The following is a 19,538-nucleotide window of genomic DNA, read 5'->3' as shown; positions in this document are numbered from 1 at the left end:
CTATGCCCCTACCAAATTTCACAAGGATTGGTGAATTTTTCTTCCACTTATGGCATTAAAAGTATTCTAGAACAATTAAATGAAAAAGGGCAGAGTTACGCCCATTTTGAAATTTTCTTTCATCTTTGTATTTTGTTGCACCATATCATTACTGGAGTCGAATGTTGACATAATTTACTTTTATACTGTAAAGATATTAAATTTTTTGTTAAAATTTGACTTTCAACTTTGCGTCATAAGGTCAACGCACCTACAGAGTTTCATCGCTTTACCCGTCTTTGGTAATGAATTATCGCACTTTTTCGGTTTTTCGAAATTTTCGATATCGAAAAAGTTGGCGTGGTTGTAGTTCGATTTCGTTCATTTTAAATAGCGATCTGAGATGAGCGCCCAGGAACCTACATACCGAATTTCATCAAGATACCTCAAAATTTACTCAAGTTATCGTTTACAGACGGACGGACGGACGGACGGACATGGCTAAATGAATTTTTTTTTTTTCACCCAGATCATTTTGATATATAGAAGTCTATATCTATCCCGATTAGTTTATGCCGTTACGGATTACCGCTATGCGAACAAAGTTAATATACTCTGTGAGCTCTGCTCAGCTGAGTATAAAAACGACGGAGTTACTATCGTTTCCTATGCCGATCACTGCACAATAATGGCCACAGGCCCAGGCCCACAGATCGATGACCTTTGTAACAGAATAAACGACTACCTCCCTGATCTCTCCAGTTTCTTCACCTCGCGAAACCTGAAATTGTCACCGAATAAATCATCGGCCATCTTATTTACAACATGGACGTCCCAAATGTCGACCATTTTGAACATCCACGTCGATGGCACTACGCTACCGACTGTCTGACACCCCAAAATCTTGGGTTTGACGTTTGACCAGGATCTACATTTTGGTGAGCATGCAGCCGAAATTGTACCGAAAATCCAGGGTCGTAATAAAATCCTCAAATCTCTTGCTGTCAGTACTTGGGGAAAAGATAAAGAAACCCTCGTCATCACTCATAAAACAATTGGACAGCCGATTGCATGCTAGGCGTCCCCGATATGATTGCCAAGCCTAAAGACTACTCACTGGAAAAACCTACAGGCCTGCCAAAATACTGCCCTCAGAACCGCCACGGGTTGTCTTCTTATGTCCCCAGAACACCACCCAGCGGCGAAGTCTCCGATGCTTCCACGTTATGCATTACGAAACCCTTACAAGTAATTTATTACATTTACTTAGATTGTATGATGATATTGTAATGAAGAAATTTCTATGCATTCTTCGTAATAGAGATTTTAAAACTTCGTGAAGATTCGTGTAAAATACATATATCCATACATACATATGTATGTTGATACTTTTACATATATATGTTCATGTTTTCCTTAGATCGTTGTGTGGCACGCGTCAGTTGATTATTCGTGTAAAGATTATGCGCTGTAAATAGTAGTGAAAAAATTGAAAACAAAAAACCTCAGGCAATAAGTAATAAAAACAAATTTAAACTATTTAAGTGAGTTTTTCAGTTAAATTGCTTAGATTTACATATTATAATACTAGGTTTATTCTAATTTAGTGTGTGCATTGTGGAGTTCCAGCAAGCATAACGGTAAGTTCTGTGAACTACTGAAATATGTATTGTAATTTTATGTATTATGTTAACACAGCTGTACGTATGCCTGCTTTTTTTTTAATAAATTTGTTATGTTTAATTTACAGATGCTTTAAAAATTGATGGCACCAATGAGCGCTTATATAAACAAACCATACGACAAGCATTCAAAACGCAAAAGGGTCGGTTAGCAAAACGAAAGTACGATAATAAAATTAAACATCTTAAAAATAAGGAAAATATTGGAAGTGATGGGAAAAAGTCACCAAATTAGTAAAGATATACTCATAAGAAAAATATTCGCAGTTCACAGTCGTAAACGAACGTGTGCAGACGTATTTTTGCTTGCTCCGTGCTTTTAATCTTTTTTCTCTTACTGTTGTGACTTTTGTCTTTTTAACTTTTTAAAAAAAACAAGAATGTATAACTATTGTGGTAAATGAGATAAGCATTTCTCAAAAACAGATAGCTTGATGGTGCCGTGCAGTGGATTTTGCAAAAAAATATTTCATCGGACCTGCTGTGAAGGCATTATAGCCGAGTATGATGTGGGTTTACTCGTAAAAAACCGCAATAATAATTATATGTGCAATGAGTGCTTAAATGCACATGAAAAGCTCTGTAGAGCTTATGAAAATATGCTGGTTTCACTTAAATCTGGATTTGAATCCATTTTGACTGCGTGTGAGCTGAGATTCAAGGATTTATCTGTGCAAATTGATGGCCTAAAAGAAGACATTGAAATAAACAAAATAAATAATTCAAAACACGAATTGACCAACAAAAACAATTTAAAGTGCTTGCAGGCAATGTCGGATGGAGTGAATACACTACATAATGGTGGTAGTCCGCTTAGTGCAGCGAATTCAATCAACAAATATATTCTTAATTGCGCGCATGCACCACAAACATTGTCAGTGTCTGGTTCTTTCACTCCCACACCAGGCCAGACGCACGCACTGTGCCAATGTTTTATGGGCCGATATCCTTTACGCAATGCTTTTGCCTTTAATAGCGTCCCCGTGCTGTCAAGTAGGCATGTAAACGATAATTCAAGTACTACTGATAACACAACCAAAGCCGACGCTAACGCTGCTGCTATTAACAGTACTTCTACTGCTGTTAACTCTAATACTGATGTTAACAGTAATATTGATATCGTCAACACTTGCCGCCCTACACCCTTGGATGTAAACAAGATTTTTCATGATAATACAACAGTAAATGCTGCTGCTAACACTCGAGTTGAATATACTGCTGTTAATGATATAAGAACCATTAATGACAATCTGCTTCCAGTTCCACCAACACAAGTGGTGATTCTACCTCCGCCGCTGCGCGTTTGCCTAATGTTGACAATGCGCAACCGAGGCAGGTGACTGCCGTGCCGCCTCGCAGGACAATTTTTGTATCACGTCTTCATGCTTCGCTTATGGAAAATGATATTATTAAGTACACAGAAGATAAGCTAGACCTTTCACAACCTATTAAAATAGGCGTGTATAAATTTAATTTTAGTTATGATAGGGATATTTCATCATTTAAAATATCATTGCCAGACGCCTATTTTGATACTCAAAAAACTCAAAAATCTCTGCGGAAACAGTGAAAAAATAACCATCACCTACCAAAATGTTCGCAGCCTAAGATCGAAATTAAGTGCCTTTTTCTGAATAGAAGCAAGACGGCTTGTTGAAATATACATATATTTAAATTCCTTTTTTACAAAAATTTAACGACAGCCTTGAGATTTTGTCTCGTTCTCTCGTTGTATATCTGTACTGTAATGTTTGACAGGCTGCACAGTTCAGTAGTAGTGATATAGAAGTATTACATATATGACTTTCTTGCACTTAAGCGTACGGTGAAAGATTAAAACATGGTTACCCATTGTTACCACTTACCTATAATAGCCTCTACCAAAATCCTAAAAAATTGTTCCAAAATAATTTGTAGCGCACCAAAATTATGTACGTGCCCTAAGACACAAACCTACATAAGCGTACGCCCTACACGGTGAAAGATTAAAACATGGTTTCCCATTACATATATGTGTACCTGTGACTCGCTTTCTCGCTCTTACCTATGGTGTTTTCGGCATTCCTTCTCGCTCGATGTTATTTACATTTTGAAGTTACTTCTTTAGGTATGTTTTCGTTATCGCTAGCCAAAACATATGCAACAACAACAATACGGGTAACTGGCCTGCCGGTACAAACTACATATGTATGTAAATACATAAACTCATTCGTAGTCGTGCCCTTTCTGTAACCATTTTGAGTTTCGGAGCTCAGAGTGATGGTGCCCAATATTTCCTGCGCTGGTGGTGTTGTTAGCATCAGTTTGCAGAGATATGAGTGTTGTAGATATAATACCGGAATATATGCAGCCCCAATTCGTGCTCGATTTGTAGGTGATGTTGAGCCTTTGAACTTGACCCTTTCCCATAATATGCGTGGTAGGGCCTTATATGTGATACTAAAAAAGCCAAGGGATAGTTGTCGCAGTTTTCTTGTAGTTTGAGCAAATGTACGTGCTTCTTACATTACCGATTGCATAATTATAAAATTTAAAAGCTCTCAGAATTACACACAGCTCATTAAAATCATTTCTTTCAACAGGTACTGGTTCAATATAATAACTTTTCATTCAAATTATGTTTCACATATTTGGTGTTTACAATACAGTTTTAGTTGATTTTTCGCCTCATTTCCCTATACATGTCAGATTGTTCCTTGCTTGAAGACTGTTTAGGATTTGACACCTCAACTCATTCATTGCAAATTTCAACTTGTAAACCGATTCCTCATTCTAAGTTAGCTTCCGATTCAATTTCTAACTTAACGTCGAGTTCCAATTTAAGTATTAGCAATCCAAAAATGGTAACAGCTGAGCAAAAGGAATCATTTATTTATACTTGTGCCTCGATTATGCGAGAAAATTACACTTGCCTCACTTATCGAAAAAATTTACCTAATAGAAGAATTATCCGATGAAACTTTGACCACTCACTACCTTTATCGCATTTTTAAAATCAAAGCACGCGAAGCCTTAAGCGGCAGTTACCCACCGACGTGTACCGTACGTACGGACGTTTGTCGCACGAAACAAGTTTGACCGAACCCTCAAGCCCGTAGGAATCAATGTGTGCGTCTGTGTACATGTATGTACATACCATATTTGTGTGTGAATTGTTTACAGCAAAGCACTGTTTCCATTGACCAGTTTGCATGCATGCTTGATGTCTGCAACTTTTGGAATTACAATTTTTCATTATGCAAATGACCGAAACAAATACTGAATAAGAATTTCTAGTTCATTTATTTGTAACCTCCAATTTTATATAATAATTTTAGGATAATTCAACAAAATTTTAAACAATCATTAGGTATTTTTGTATAATAACTGCAATTGGTCCAAACATAGTACACAAAATGTTTAATAGGCAACTCTGACTTGTGAGAGAGTAATCAGCTGACACGTTCTTACGGAAAAAATCAAAATTGTTTTGATTTCTACGTTCCGGGCTACGTACGTACGTGCGTTGACCGTCGGTGAGTTTTTGTTTACATTGCCCATTCATAAGATAGGTCGTGTCAGTTGACACGTTTTTGGTACGTACGTTCGTAACTGCCGCTTTACCGGCGCATACTGAACCAGTCAGTAAATTTAAAGGAGCTAAGCGGGCATATACGCACGGTTGCTACATCATATTTTTATAAGGGACCAAAATCCATCGAAAAAAGGGCCAAATCTCAAAGAAATGGTCCAAATTTTTGTAGGTTTACAGCCCTATTCTGTGCACTTGACAAATTCACCATCTTGCTTACTTGTCAAGTTTGACAATTTATCAAGTAATTGATATTCTATGTAAAAAAAAAGCTTTTTCGCTGACAAATTGTCAATAAGTCAAACGCTCTTGATAATTTAATTTATACGGATAAATTTAAATTAGAATTCTCTTATTGTGCGATCGAGAGAAAATGGAAGAACATTTATTACTTTTGCTATTATTGTGGGAAGATCCTCCTGGGGTTTTTGGGGGTAATTTCGGGATGGTGTTTGAGACTCCCTCGGGCCCTCCCGGGATTATTTAGGGGTCGTTCTGGGATGGTTTTGGGGACTCCCTCGGGGTAATCTGGGGAACATTGTGGGATGGCTTTGGAGACTCCCTCGGGGTCATTTGGGCTAATTCCGGGATCTTTTTGGGGCTCCATCGGGTGATCCCGGCGTCATTAAGTGGTCGTGCCGGGATGTTTTTGGGGACTCCCTCGGGGTCATTTGGGGGACATTCTGGGATGGTTTTGGGACTCCCTCGGGGCTATTTGGCAGTCATTTCGGGATGATTTTGGGGACTCCCTCGGGGTGATTTGGGGGTAATTCCGGGCGGTTTTGGGGACTCTCTCGGGCTCATTTGGGGGACATTCTGAGATGGTTTTGGGGACTCCATCGGAACGTCCCGGGTCATTTAGTGGTAATCCCAACCATCCCCCAATGACCCCCAAAATTACCCTGAGGGAGTCCCCAAAAACATCCCGGAACGACCACTAATTGACGCCGGGACGACCCGATGGAGTCTCCAAAACCATCCCAGAATGTCCACCAAATTATGCCGAGGGAGTCCCCAAAACCATCCCAGAATTTCCCCCAAATTAACCCGAGGGATTCCCCAAAACCATCCCAGAATGTCCCCCAAATGACCCCGAGAGAGTCCTCAAAAAGATCCAAGAATTTGCCCCAAATGACCCCGAGGGAGTCCCCACAAACATCCCGGAACGACCACTAAATGACGCCGGGACGACCCGATGGAGTCCCCAAAAAGATCCCGGAATTACCCCCAAATGACCCCGAGGGAGTCTCCAAAGCTATCCCACAATATTCCCCAAATTACCCCGAGGGAGTCCCCAAAACCATCCCAGAATGTCCCCCAAATGACCCCGAGAGAGTCCCCAAAACCATCCGGGAATTACCCCCAAATTACCCTGAGAGTCCCCAAAACCATCCCGAAATGACCCCCAAATGACCCCGAGGGAGTCCCCAAAGAAGAAACGACATTCTGCACTATAAACGGAGACGCCCCCACTCGTGTGGTAGGAAGCTATCACAGTTTCCCAGACATATCAATCGTGAGTGCAGGACTCGTAAACTGCGTCAACTGGCAGCCGATGGTAACATTGGCATCGGACCACCTGCCAATACTTATTTCGCTCGAGCGAACCGCCGACTTTATGTTTACCATAAACTTTAAAAAAGGAAGGGGGGATGAAATCCTTTACAGACAGCTTCTTTGCTGCCCTCCTTATCCCGACTGATGCTCGCCAAAAGGTGCGTGCTTTCCGCAAGGTTACTGAATCCGCTACGGCTGGCTTTATTCCCGCCGGAAGAATTTCCGAAATTCGGTCTCATTTTCCGGCGGAGGCCGCAAATCTAGCGAGAGTACGTGACCTTATAAGACAGCTCGATCCCGGCGACCCCTAAATAAGGGATATAAACCAACGCATCAGATTGATTGTGGATGAACACAAGCGGCCGGAATGGGAGGAGCATTTAAGTAGTTGTGACCTCTCTACCGGTGTGGTCTTCGAATCCGAAAAAATGCGCTTTAGAAAACTTCATAGCACAACCACCGCGCTAAATGCCTTTAGCACCCAGATAAATTGCGGTTTAAATCAAAGCCCCCACCATAGAACAGTACTCGTTGTTGTATACCTATCGAAAGCTTTTGATACGGTCAACCATAACACGTTACTGCAAGACCTGGAAGGGTATACCCTTCCCTCAAGTCTTAAAAGGTGGACCGTAAATTTCTGGGTGGTCGGCAGGCATCGGTACAATTTAGAAACGCAAAATCAAAACCAAGAAGAATTAAAAAAGGGGTGCCACAGGATGGTGCCCTATCCCCACTTTTGTTTAACTTCTACATATAAAAGCTACCTTTACCACCAGGAGTTACAATCGTTTCCTGCGTCGATGACTGCACAATAATGGCCACAGGACCAGGCCCACAGATCGATGAGCTTTGCAACAAAATAAAATGCTACCTCCCTGATCTCTCCAGTTTTTTCACCTCGCGAAACATGACATTATCACCGAATAAATCATCGGCGACCTTATTTAAAACATGGACGTCCAAAATGTCCATTTTGAACATCCACGTCGATGGCACTACGCTACCTACTGTCTTACACCCCAAAATCTTGGGTGTGACGGTTGATCAGGATCTACATTTTGGTGAGCATGCAGCCGCAATTGTACCGAAAATCCAGAGCCATAATAAAATCCTCAAATCTCTTGCTGACAGTACTTGGGGCAAAGATAAAGGAACGCTCATTACCACTTACAAAGTAACTGGCCAGCCGATTGCATGCTACACGTCCCCGATATCGTCGCCAAGCCTAAAGACTACTCACTGGAAGAAGCTACGGCCCTGCCAAAATACTGCCCTCAGAACCGCCACGGGTTGTCTTATGTCCCCGGAACGGGAGTGCCACGAAATTCAAAAAAAAAAAAAAAAACCCAAACACAAAATCCCCAAAGAAAAAAAAATACCCAAAGACATAATCCCCAAATTCAAAATCCCCAAAATCAAAATCCCCAAACACAAAATCCCAGTGCTATGATAAACATTATGACCGTGTAAAAAATAGCAATATCCCTTTCCTCTTTCATTCATATTTATGTGTGTATAACTATATATTCACGTTTTGGCAATACATATTTGTACTTATCCATATATAGGACTGCTAGTCGCTCTAATTCGAACAAGCTAACAGAAGCGTGTACTACGCAGAAGGACATCACCGTGGCGGTAGTCACGGTTATACCACATACCCGGACTTGGCATGGCGTAGGCCAGGGTTACTTTTCATAAGCGTGGCCGAAGGCCGCCTATGCATAAAGTTGGTATGGATTATTAGCCTTTTTTGGTCGCGGCGATTTTAAATATAATTTTAAACATAAAATGGGGATTTTGTGTTGGGGATTATGAGTTTGGGGATTTTGATTTTGGGGATTTTGATTTGGGGATTTTGATTTGGGGATTTTGTTTTGGGGATTTTGATTTTGGGGATAACGTGGTAGACCCCCGGAACACCATCTACATAATGAGGCGAGAATACTCCCCATTAGGGAGAGAAATGAAATGCTAACCAAACAGTTCCTGTTGATTACCCAGAAAACTGGGCATCCCAACACCCATCTGATTGATGAGCCAACACCGCCCAGGGGCTTAAGGAGTAATTTCCTTAAGCATTATGAGGAAATACGGCACCTGAGAACACAGCCGTGTGAAGCCAAAAAACACAAGCTGGTCCGCAGTGAACTTCACAAACAGGCGTCGGACCGCTATGCCAGGAATTGCCCGGTGAATCCTGTACTTAAAGAACAATACCCTAAATTTGCAGAAGAGGAACGCACACTCCCTAGGGAAACGCGTGTCACTCTAGCTCAACTTCGATCTGGATACTGTAACAGGTTAAACTCTTACTTATCCAGAATCAACCCCGACATACAAAACATACGTCCTGCTTGTAACGTGTCTCCACATGACACCACCCATCTTTTCAACTGTATTGTGGAACCAACGCCTCTAACACCCCTCTCATTATGGTTCACCGCTTGAAACCACAAGTTTCCTTGGAATCCCGTTAGAGAACATCGATGACAATTTGTGATCGGTCGCACCTATTGGATTGGGAGAAGCACTGCTAAAGCAACAACAACCGGCCAGGGTAAATGTTTTTAAGGTGCTTCCGAAGGCCGCCAGCGCAGAAACGTAATCTGCGCAAAAAAACTTTTGAACCAACGAAGGTTTTGGAGGGGCTGGGGTATATTTTGGGCTTTTGATTAATATCTTTTGAACGATTTAAGATCATATTTTTTGCTCCTGATGACAAGACGCGTCGTTTGACACGGGCCCCCAAACTTTTGGAGGCTCGATCCATAGGTATTTTTGCGCTGAACACTTTTCTGCATTATCGACCTTCGGCCGCGCTTACAAAAGATGACTCTGGATAGGTCCAACACCCGTTATAAAGCCAACCTATATCCGCACAAAACACTTTTATTCTCAAAACTACAACAACCACATGAAAATTTTTAATTTTGTTTTTGCAAATATCTCTTGACAGATCCAAAATTGTTGAACTGCGTTTTCGGATTTGCAATCCTGCATCCATGTGTTATTGCCATTCGAGCGGGGCGGACGTGTTTAATTTTGTTTTTGGAGTTTGTTTTAAAACATGGTCAAAACCAATATAAAAATCGTCTAAATACCGTCATTAATGTGAGATAGAGACTCAGGAAGCTAACGAGGAGGTTATATTTAAAATCTAATGATGTTGTTGTTGTTGTTGTAGCAATGCTTCGCCCCACCTAACAGCCGCGACCGATCACAAATTGTCATCAATATCCTCTAACGGGAGTCCAAGGAAAGTTGCTGTTTCAACGGGGGTGGACCATAAGGAAAGGGGTGTTGGAGGCGTTGGTTCCACATTAGAATTAAAGAGATGGTTGGTGTCATGTGGGGACACATTTCAAGCGGGGCATACATTTTGTATGTCGGGGTTGATTCTGGATAGGTAAGAGCTTAACCTGTTACAGTATCCAGAACGAAGTTGAGCAAGAGTGACACGCGTTTCCCTAGGGAGTATGCGTTCCTCTTTCGCGAGTTTTGGATACTTTTCTTTGAGTACTGGATTCACCGGGCAATTCCCGGCATAAAGGTCCGACGCCTGTTTATGGAGTTCACCAAGGACCTGCTTGTGTTTTTTCGCTTCATACGGCTGGGTTCTCAGGTGCCGTATTTTCTCAAAATGCTTACGGAGATGACTCCTTAAGCCCCTAGGCGGATCTGGTTCATCAATCAGATGTCTGTTGGGATGCCCAGGTTTCTGGGTATTCAACAGGAACTGTTTGGTCAGCATCTCATTTCTCTCCCTGATAGGGAGTATTCTCGCCTCATTATGCAGATGGTGTTCTGGGGACATAAGAAGACAGCCCGTGGCAATTCTGAGAGCAGTATTTTGGCAGGCCTGTACCTTCTTCCAGTGGGTAATTTTTAGGCTTGGCGACCATATGGGTGACGCGTTGCACGTAATCGGCTGGCTAATTGCTTTGTATGTAGTCATGAGCGTTTTTTTATCTTTTCCCCAGGTACTGCCAGCGAGGGATTTGAGGATTTTGTTACGGCTCTGAATTCTCGGAACAATTGCGGCTGCGTGCTCACCAAAATGTAGATCCGGATCAAACGTCACACCCAAGATTTTGGGGTGTATGACAGTCGGTAGCGTAGTGCCATCGACGTGGATGTTCAAAATGGTCGACATTTGGGACGTCCATTTCGCCTTTCTCTGCCTCGGTCACATCCGATAAAATAAAACTTCATATTTCTCAACATACTGGCATTGATGTTAACTCCATTGTTTGTTTTCCGTTGGTGAAGATTGGCGTGGATCCCAATTCTCTGCGTTATATTAATTTTAAATTGGGTGTTGAGGAAAGTGTACTACCTAAGCCTGACTTATGGCCTTCAAACATTGCCTTGCGTCCTTTTAATTTTCGTTCAAAAAACGACGAGGTCCAACCGATGTCCAATGGCAATCGGTTGGGTCAGATGGTACAAGGAACCGTTTAAACATTTCTATACAAACCTCGACGCGGGATGTAGCTAATATTCATTCTTACAAGGATCCTAAAATTTATTTTCAAAACGTATCAGGCCAAGGACCAAGTCTGACTCACTATATACGATGAGTTCAAACTTGGATTTTGACATCTTTGTTATTGTCGAGACCTGGCTAAATGACACTTTTATGGATGGTGAATTTTTCGATGAAAATTTATTCTGCGTTTTTCTAAAAGATCGCGATGCATTAAAAACTGGTCTGTCTAGAGGAGGAGGCGCTTTAATTGCGATTCGGCGAAAATATCGAGCGACTCTGGTGCCATTGCCGAATGCTGATTCTCTTTTAGATATGCTTTGCGTTTCTGTACATGGAGTTTCTAAACTTTTAATTTGTGTTTCTTATGTACCGCCTACTAGTAGCGATTTACTTTATAAAGAGCATGTTGATAATATTTTAGCCTTAGCATCTAGTCATGAAAATGTTTGCGTTTTTGGCGACTTCAACCTCAGTAATCTAGAATGGTCTACTTTTGATAATAGTCGGGGGCTTCTTCCTATGTCTTCAAATGCGTTTGCTGAAACCTATTTGATTGACGGCTTCTCAAGATGTGACCTTAGTCAGATTAACAGTTTTAATAACAGTCTTAAAGGAATATTAGATCTCGTATTTTTAAGTGATAATATGAATTTTTGCCTCCAGGAATGTCTAGGCCAAAATATCAATGAATTTAAGAAATTATTGTATAATTATTGCAAAGAACTACCTTTCAGATAATGATCTCATAGATATACAAGTAAGTTAGGTCTACAAGACTGTATAAAATTAAATAAATAAAATAAAAATAAATAATGTTGACTTAGTTGTAAGAGACATGCAAGGGAGTGTTAACAAAAATAATATATACTTAAAAGAATATAAAAATGAATTTGAACGGGCAATACAAACCAGCAAGGGAGAGCTAAAAGATCTAATGAAAGCGATGGATGATAAGTATAATGAAAAGTTAGCGACCCTAAAAATGCACCAAGAAATGTACTTAAAAAATGCAGCAGAAATAAAGAAAGTGCGGGAGGTAGCAGAGCAAATGATAAAACAAGTGGAAGTAGTGGGAAATGAAAATGAAAAATTATGTAGCGAAATAAAAACAATAGTGAAAGATAAAGGCAGTGTGACGCAACAGCAAAAATCATATGCAAATGCATTGAAAATGAGTGATAATATGCATACAAGCAGGGACGTGCCGGAATTTAAGAAACGCACTCCTATCATTGTGAAGCCGAAAACAAAACAAACTAGTGAAAAAACAAAAAAAGATTTAAACAATAAAATTAACCCTAAAGAGCTAAAAATCACTGATATCAAAGCAGACCAAAATGGTGTTATGGTGATTGATAGTATAAATGAAAGTGAAAGAGATAAAATCAAAGAAATTATGGACAAACAAATAAGTGATGAATATGAAATAAAGATCCCACGGGACTATAAACCAAGAATATTTATAACTGGTTTGCACTTTGAAAAAAATAATAATGAATTAATAGTGTTTAAAGAACCAAAACAAATGCCGAGAGCAGGGCGAATTAAAAATTATTAAACAATACGTTGCCAAAACAAACAACAAAAACTACTATAATGCAATTGTAGAGGTGGATGAAGATATGTTTACCAACGTTATGAAGTTAGATAAACTAGACGTAGGATGGGAAAGATGCAGGTTTTGCAGGATGGTGTTAATGTGACAACATGTTTCAAATGTAAAGAATACAACCATAAAGCGACCGAGTGTAAAAGTGATGAGGTGTGCAGCAAATGTTTGGGTAAACATAAAACCACGGAGTGTAATGAAACGCCTATAAACAAGTGTATAAATTGCATAAAGGCCAATGAAAAATTAAACTTAGGGCTAGATGTAAATCACTTGTGTAATAGCCGACAATGTCCGGTTTATTTAAAGCACTTAAGTGCAAAAGAGCATAGGCTTGGCTATTAGCAACTAACGCACTACTCAGAAGTTACAGATCAACTTTAGGATTATATTCCCGCAAAAGTTAATCGAAAAAGCAAGTCTGCAAAAGCTGATAACAATATATAAAAATGTAAAATGTAAATAGTATAGTTTCGAATAAAAGTGAATTGGAAGTGACGGCAGAAGTTCTCAAGCCGGCAATCTTATTATGCTCTGAAACGTGTACAACAAAAGATATTGAAGATAATGAATTAGAAATAGCATCTTTTAACATGATAAGATGTGATTCCCACAGTAGGCATACTGGCGGAGTACTAATATATGTACATAGAGAAATAAATTTTAATATAATATATAATGGTAGGGGTACTCTACCACTTGCCCAGCACAAGTGATGCAGCCTACCTAGACTATTTAAATGAAATATTAATTTATAAATATGAAAAAAGTAACCACAATATACTAGTTGGTGATTTTAATATCAACATGAATCACATATCAACATACAGTACAAAACTGAATGAAATATTTTCCGAGATGGGTATGGTTCAAAAAGTGGATTTTAATACACGAATAACGGATACAACTGAATCTAGAATTGATCTCATATATTCAAATTGTGAAGAAATAAAGTGTAAATCTTTGCAAGCATACAGAATTTCTGATCATGAAACAATAATGTTCAATGTTCAAATATTTAAATCATATAAGATGAGAGTGATTAAGAAAATAATTGCTTGGCATAAATATAGTAATGAAAGTTTATTAAACCTACTTAGGTCCTTCAATTTTACTTTCAATGAAAATGTATTAATAGATGATAAAGTTGAACTTGTGAACCACATTTTAACGCAAGTGATGGAAAATTCAACCTATGAAAAAGAAGTAAATATAAAACTAATGAATAAGTAGTACGATAGAGAACTTGCACAAATAAATAAACATACATTTTATTTGTATACATGTGCTATACAGACAGGACTGTGTGAAGAAAACAAAAATATTAATAAAATGTATAAAAACCTAGTTAAAATAAAGAAAATTAAATACATGGAAAATAAAGTTATAATGAATGAAAACAACGCCAAAGATATGTGGAAGTACCTTAAATCGACGGTCTGCTTGGCGCGGGATAACGATAGTATTAATAAAGCGATAGTTCGTAGAAGATGAACTTGCCTTGGCAAATGGCCTTAACAAATTTTTTATAAATAGTGTGTTAGAAATAAATAACAATATAGAATATTTCGATATAGCACTCAGCGGTAGTCAAGCCAAATCTGAATTTAAGTTTCCTAAAGTAACGACTGATGAAGTTATAAAAATGTGGAAAATGTCAACGGTGATTCCAGTTGAAAAAATTAAAAATACAATACAGCCAGAAGAGCTTAGACCCATAAACACCATACCAAGTGCCGCTAAAATCCTTGAAGTTTATGTTAAGAATCAATTGGTAAAATATCTATACTCAAACAAAATACTTGTCAATCAACAGTCGGGTTGTAGGAAAAAACATTCGTGTGAAACAGCTCTTAACTTTGTGATATTGGAGTGGAAAGATGATCTAAATGATAAGGTGGTGGTTGCTGCCTTTCTTGACCTTAGAAGAGCCTTCGAAACGGTAGATAGGGAAATCCTTATCAAGAAACTTCAACAAATTGGTATTAAAGACATAGAGCTTGCTTGGTCCGCAGTTATTTAAAACATAGGAAACAGCGAACTGTTATAAAAACAGCGATATCTGATGTATTGGAAGTGCCCATAGGCTAACCACAAGGATCGGTCCTGGCACCAATATTGTTCCTAATATATATAAATGATATAGTTAATGCGATACAAGACTGTGATATCAAACTATTTGCGGATGATGCATTACTTATGATCAGTGACAATAATATTACTACTGCGGTATTAAAAATGCAAAATGATCTCAACAATTTATACACATGGCTATGTGCGAATAGGCTAAAGCTTAATATAAACAAAACCAAAAATATGGTCATAACAAGAAAAAATATTAATGATGAGGACTTAAGTGGGCTAAAAATAAATAATGATACAAAAAGTTAATAGCATAAAATATTTAGGGATTATAATTGACAACAAACTTAAATTTGGAGAACATATAAACTACACAGTTGCCAAAGTCGCGAAAAAGATTGGTGTTGTGCAAAGATCTACCAAGTATATACAAGAAAAATATAAAATAATTATTTATAAATCTATTATTGAACCACATTTTGTGTATTGCCCATCGATATTATTCATAATAGCGGACAAAGAAATTGATAAGCTACAAAAGCTTCAAAATAGATGTATGAGGTTTATTCTTAAAAAACGTAGAGATGCTAGAACGGCTGATATGTTAAGAAAGTTGAACTGGTTGACTGTCAAACAAAAAAATTTATTTTCATACCATGAAATTGATATTTAATATAAAACATGGAAATGTACCTGAATATTTAAGTAGTAACGTAGTTCTTGGAGCAAACACACAATATAAATACTAGAAATAGACATAATTTTAAATTGCCATTTTTTCGAACAGAAATAGATAAGCAAAACATTTTTTACAAAGGTCTAAAGGGTTGCAACCAGCTCCCATTGGAAATTAAAAACTGCAATGAAATCTTAGTTTTTAATGCAAAATTATATGAATTTTGTAAAACTCTACCTATAAGATAGAATAGTATTATTTGTATCTTGAATTAGGCTTTAAGCCGTAATAAATAAATAACTAACTAACGTAAATTTCCTTGGTTGTAGTACAGTTTATGGCACCCACCGAAATTTGGGCCAAAATTGTCGAGTGAGGTAGCAAAAGACGCGTATTCACGCCTAGATTAAGAATCCGAAAGGGGAAGTTAACTTTTTTTACCCGTTTAAGTTATCCACGAAAAACAGATTTGTGTGATACATATTGTTCCCGCGCGATTACAATCTTTTAAGCGCACACATCACTTTACTTTTTATATTTAGTATATCAACATAATCTAATTTGCATGAATTAACGAAAAAATCAACTAGGATTAACACAAGGCGATGGTGGCTCAACATAAATTTAAATGGCTTAAGTGTAGAATACATACATTTGTCAAAAAAAAAAATCAGACTTTATAGAGAATTTTATGCTGAATCCAACGGTATCTCTTTTTGGTGCAAATGAAAGGTCTGGGGATAATTCCATGTCAAAAGGCGAAATTATGAATTTATCAAATCAGAATATCTCCGAAACTAGTAGAAGGATTTCAAAAATTAAAAAATCGAAAAACAACTTATAAAAATACCTTTCATCTGATGTATATATATCTTTTACTTTTCTAGTCTTTATTTACCAAAAATTTGAAAAAGCTCTTTTTTGGTGGAAATTTTTAAAATTTTAATTTTAATTCTGCGTAGAACACATTTCTGCATAGGCGGCCTTCGGCCGCACTTATAAAAAATAACCCTGGGCTACACCATGCCAAGTCCGGGTGTGTGGTATAACCGTGGCTACCGCCACGATAATGTCCTTCTGCGTAGTCTGCAGAATACATACATCTGTCAAATTAAAATAATTTATATGAGTATCGGTAGTGGTGTTTATGGTGAGTTCAACCGTATAATTTTATTTTGGTGCAAATAATAACTATAGAGGTAATTCCACGTCAAAAGGTACGCAGAAGGGTGTACTACGCAGAAGGACATCACAGGCGGTAGCCACGGTTATACCACATACCCGGAATTGGCATGGCGTAGCCTAGGGTTATTTTTTAGAAATAAAATTTTGAATTTCCGCTCTCGGATTCGTGGTCCTGGGATCAAAACGCGTCTTTTGACACCTCTCCCAATATTTCTGGTCGGGTTTTAGCAGTTGTGAGCTAAAGTAAACAATTACCCGAAAGTTTTATAAGCCATAAGTAATACCTTTTCTATTGCATCATTCAGTTTTCCAGTTATCCGCTGGCAAACATTTGGTGCTAAGGAATTAGACGACTGCGGCAGTTCCAAAATTACGGTTTTTAGACCAATGCTGGATATATCTCGCAGTTGTTCTATGTTTGATATCATATTCAAGCACAGCGAATCAACAATAGTGTCTACTTGGCTGTCTTTTACTTTGTTTACTAACGGGCCCAAGCATTTTACTGCGAGGTTTTGAACCTCTCCATTTTTATCCTCCAATAGCCTTAATATCATCCGCACGACCTTCTTTTCAGACTCATCATCCAGTTTAATGCTGTCTTTTTGCAATTCAGTCATCAAGTCGTTTGTAGCCATAAAGCGAAAATCTTTATCGCTAGAAGTCATCTGAGAAAAAACTTATTTTTATTTTATCTGCTAACGTTTATATTAGATTCATTTACTTTTTCCAGCAAGCTTGCTATCTGATGATACTGATAAGACATTTTCGGCAACGAGAGCTGAGATTTTAAAAACGTTAAACTTTTTATGGACTTTAAAGCCGGTATATTAAGCATATAACATTCGAGAAGGTACACGAATATCGATTCTGCGTTGAATATTGGGATCTCTGGATTTAGGCACTCCACAGATAAATCGGATTGTATTAGGGAGTCATGAAAGCATATGAACTTATAAGGTGTAAAATTATATCCACTTACACACGCGGTTATATTTTATTTATTTATTTAATTATTTACAGTCTTGTAGACCTAAATTAGGTACATGTATGTATGAGATCATTATCTAAATGGTAGTGCTTTGCAATAGTTATATAATAATTTCTTAAATTTATTGATATTTGGACATTGTTTTATATGAACGCACCTAGTAATACTCTTGATAAACTTGATTGTTTATCAGCTGTATTATTGCCAAACAAAATTTTTTGATTGTTATAAAAATTAAAAAATGCTAAGATTAAGCGAAAAATCAAAACTAAAACACCTTTACTTGCTGATGTTGGAGATTTCTGATGAAAATGCCTGCTGCAATGTCTGCAAGGTTGCATTCCTTTGAGTTTACCGCGTTTACACAATGAAATGTGCGCGTAAATTTATACAAATTGTGAAAATGATTTTTCATACAAAATTTGACAGCTCGTTTACGCACTAGATAAATTTATACGTTTACACAATTTATAAGGTATTTCAGCACTACAGTGCGCGGCAATATATTCTTCGTGTATTCTTATGAAGCAATTCACACCCAGCGACAGCAGCACTGCGCGGCGCGGCAATGTTGATCTAATAGGCAAAAAAGTGAAGCGCAGTGTCGTGCAGCTCAGTAAGGCCTTAGACTGCCCATACATGACAGCTCCGACACATAAGCAGTTTTTCATATAGATGAGTTTAACACATGCTTATGCATTATGAATAGATTGCATGTATTTTTATGGAGAATGCTAGAATGAGCGACACTAGCGCCATCTGATATTGAAAAGTAGCAAACTCCCCAATTTTGTTCCAAGCAAATCATAAGAAGAAGAATTTGACATTTGCTTTGGCTAAGGGTGTTGGCACACTTTGCAAGTCAAATTATTTTTCCCACTAGTTGGTAAATTTTCTAACATTTTTCACAATTAAAAACTGCAGTATTAAAATCGAATACAACACAAAATATGTTAGCAAGTATTTTTGTTGTATAGAGAGAATGTTTACAACAGTGCTTCGCGAAATTTTGTATGTGAATGGGCAAGGCGTAATAAACTTCAATTGCCAAGTCTGAAGTTCCTTCATATTTACAAACGCAACATCTTGGTTGATTGTGGCGATGTTATTGGAATGCATAAGCCTGTGTTAAACGCATCTATATGAAAAATGTCACAACATAGTGTACAAGTGCAAGTGTGTTGACTTCTTTCTGACAGGCACTCGCTTGGTGAGCATAACGGGAAAATCTGGGTTGCCATTGTTGTTACGGTTGAAAACGGTCAATTAGGGTTCTGTGCAGAGATGTAAAAGATTGAAACAGAGTTTATGTAGTCACAAAAGTGTTGCTCCTGTTCCACAGCATTTTAATTTTATATCATGGCGAAAAATGTTCAGTTCTGAGTTATTGATTTTCATTGAAAGTTTAATTTATTATGGAAGGTTACTCCTTTAAGTGTAGCAGAGAAAACGTAGAGTTTTTCAAATTATTGTGAAAAATTTTTTAATTTGAATTTCTGTACCCAAGTTCACTATATTTGTGTAACACAAGAATCTGGAGGTCAATTCCTTAACTATGAAAAACCGAAAAATGTACACTTATTGAAAACTCATTTGCACACACAATTTACACTTTGAATTTAGTTGTGTTTTTAAGCACAAAATTTTGAAACTAAAAACAAAATTTTCATTTGTCTGAAAAAATAAAGAAAAAACGGCCTAATGTCAAAAA

At 37.9% G+C, this 19,538-nt stretch overlaps 1 protein-coding gene across 4 annotated transcripts in view; it reads right to left on the bottom strand.

Annotated features, from left to right (window-relative positions):
• The window catches only part of Cand1 (Cullin-associated and neddylation-dissociated 1), a 484,840-nt gene extending 467,125 nt beyond the window's left edge, over positions 1 to 17,715 (bottom strand). For all 4 annotated transcript variants that reach the window (XM_067766309.1, XM_067766308.1, XM_067766310.1 and 1 more), the window contains exons 1-2: positions 17,561 to 17,715; positions 17,121 to 17,504 (exon numbers count right to left, since the gene is read on the bottom strand). In XM_067766309.1, the coding sequence (XP_067622410.1) occupies positions 17,121 to 17,504; positions 17,561 to 17,674 (498 nt within the window). In that variant the 5' untranslated portion in view covers positions 17,675 to 17,715. The remainder of the gene's footprint in view (positions 1 to 17,120; positions 17,505 to 17,560) is intronic.
• Between the last annotated feature and the right edge of the window lie 1,823 nt (positions 17,716 to 19,538).

This window comes from Eurosta solidaginis, chromosome 2 (genome assembly GCF_040869045.1).
Source record: "Eurosta solidaginis isolate ZX-2024a chromosome 2, ASM4086904v1, whole genome shotgun sequence".
Classification (NCBI taxonomy): domain Eukaryota; kingdom Metazoa; phylum Arthropoda; class Insecta; order Diptera; family Tephritidae; genus Eurosta; species Eurosta solidaginis.
This window is presented reverse-complemented; position numbering and strand designations above follow the sequence as displayed.